Consider the following 1,821-nt stretch of genomic DNA (forward strand, 5'->3'; position numbering starts at 1 on the left):
TCAAGCAGGGTGGATCGTAGCCGAGCAGGAACGAGCGGCGAGGATACTGCTTGGGCATGTAACCTACGACAGCGAGCAACGGCGGTGTGGTCGAGGACGACGGCAATCGACAACTAATACGCAGTCTGTTAGCGATCGATCGATGCTGCGGCAAACGCTTTGTTTATCCGCGATACAGCGGGCGCCCCCCGGTTTCGCTCCTCAGACGGTTCAAAAGCGACATCATCGGCAACAGGGTGTCAATGCAAGCAGTGGCGGAACCAGAATTGAGTTGAACTCCGGGCTGAGTTTTAAATATAGTTGTGACAAAAACTAGACATCGACAAACTCATAGTTCAAAAGATACACGAGAACATAATGGAAGTTCAAAAAATACACGAGAACATAATGGAAAGATAGAAAACATACAACAAGTGTCATCGCGAAGTAGTATATTTATTCTTCTTCAGCAATTTTTTAGTCTTCTTCAGCAATTTTTTGGGCCGAACCCCGGGCCATGGCACGGGTGGCCGGGGGTGTACATCCGCCAATGAATGCAAGTGTATCCATACCATCATCAGGTACTGTTCCAGTATACTAATGACGATCCAGAGTAGGTCGCTTCCAAAACCCAATATGATAACGGCAGCTTGTCCTGCTAGATGTTGCTACTAGCTAGTATAAAGATGTGCCTACCCAAGCGCGCGTCTCACAAGTCGAAACTCAGAAGCAAGGCTGCGCCCGGCAACGCTCTGCTGTTGCTTATCCTACCCCGAGAGGCTCGTACAGTTACATGGCCACCAAGTACATCGTCGGATCGGTGGCGGCCTCCTTCGCCTTCGCCTACGCCTGCGGCGTCTACGTCGCCGACAGGAAGGTCCTCGGAGGTGAGATGCCATGCCATGCCACCCGCCCATGCACCTTACCAGTAATCTCGTGCTGCTCGATCTTCATCATGGCGAACCCTGCAGGCACGACCCCTCGGACCGTGGCGACGGGCGAGTGGTGGCAGGAGACAGACAGGAAGTTCCAGGGGTGGCCGCGCACCGCCGGCCCGCCGGTCGCCATGAACCCCATCAGCCGCCAGAACTTCGTCGTCAAGTCGCCGTCCAAGCCCTGATGAAGGCGTCACAACGAAGATCGATGATGACAGCGCTGCCTGCTGCTACACCGCCGGTTTGCGTCTCGTTTTCCGGTTCCAAACAAATTGACAAGCAAACTTGCATCGATATATGACGGTGCCGTGTACTAGTGTTGACATGTTGTAGCTTTATGTTTCAGTACCAGACACGCGACAGTGAATCTTGCATTCTATTCTGAGAATCATCTGAGCATTGTTCTTCGGCTCCGAACATGACAGAATGCTGAAATCAATTTTTTGTAAGTACCACTTGAGTGTTTTAGTTGTTCACAAAGACTTTCCTATCTGAGAACAAGAGATCCGAACATCGCGAGACGGAAATGGCTCGAATCTGAAACACTTTGCACGCAGTTGACCGTTCCATCGAATTTCTAGATCTATCGGGGGAAGTCAACTGGATTACCTTTTGTTATTATTTAGTTAGTTACCGTAGCATCTTCAAGAACTCTTGTATACATGACAAGTTAGCTAAAAAAACTTATCAAAGTTCAGATCCAATAGACAATGTATTTTGTTCCGCTAGCTATCATATTTTCTATTTCCTCCCCTCGCCGCGCTCGCCATCTTCCGTGGCCCACTCCCCTGCGCACCTCCCGCGACCCGCTCCCCCGTTAATGTCCCGCACCGACCTCGACCCCGCCATCCCTGGCCACCGGCGTGCGCAGCCCCGCCCCGTCCATGCCACCGGCTCGGAGCCCCTT

The 1,821-nt window shown here is 51.7% G+C and overlaps 1 protein-coding gene across 1 annotated transcript; it reads left to right on the plus strand.

Moving 5' to 3' along the window:
• The first annotated feature begins 707 nt into the window (after positions 1-707).
• Positions 708-1,601, plus strand: LOC120657090. Its single transcript, XM_039935345.1, has 2 exons — positions 708-866; positions 951-1,601. The coding sequence occupies exons 1-2, from the start codon at positions 773-775 to the stop codon at positions 1,097-1,099; spliced, it is 243 nt and encodes an 80-aa protein (XP_039791279.1). The 5' UTR covers positions 708-772; the 3' UTR covers positions 1,100-1,601.
• The last annotated feature ends 220 nt before the right edge of the window (positions 1,602-1,821 follow it).

Source organism: Panicum virgatum, chromosome 1K, assembly GCF_016808335.1.
Source record: "Panicum virgatum strain AP13 chromosome 1K, P.virgatum_v5, whole genome shotgun sequence".
Lineage (NCBI taxonomy): Eukaryota > Viridiplantae > Streptophyta > Magnoliopsida > Poales > Poaceae > Panicum > Panicum virgatum.

Bases quoted from the DNA above. Each gene is read 5' to 3' on its own strand.
- LOC120657090 (XM_039935345.1), top strand. From the start codon at position 773: ATGGCCACCAAGTACATCGTCGGATCGGTGGCGGCCTCCTTCGCCTTC. The intron at 867-950 runs GTGAGATGCCAT...CGAACCCTGCAG, and splicing joins CGACAGGAAGGTCCTCGGAG to GCACGACCCCTCGGACCGTG.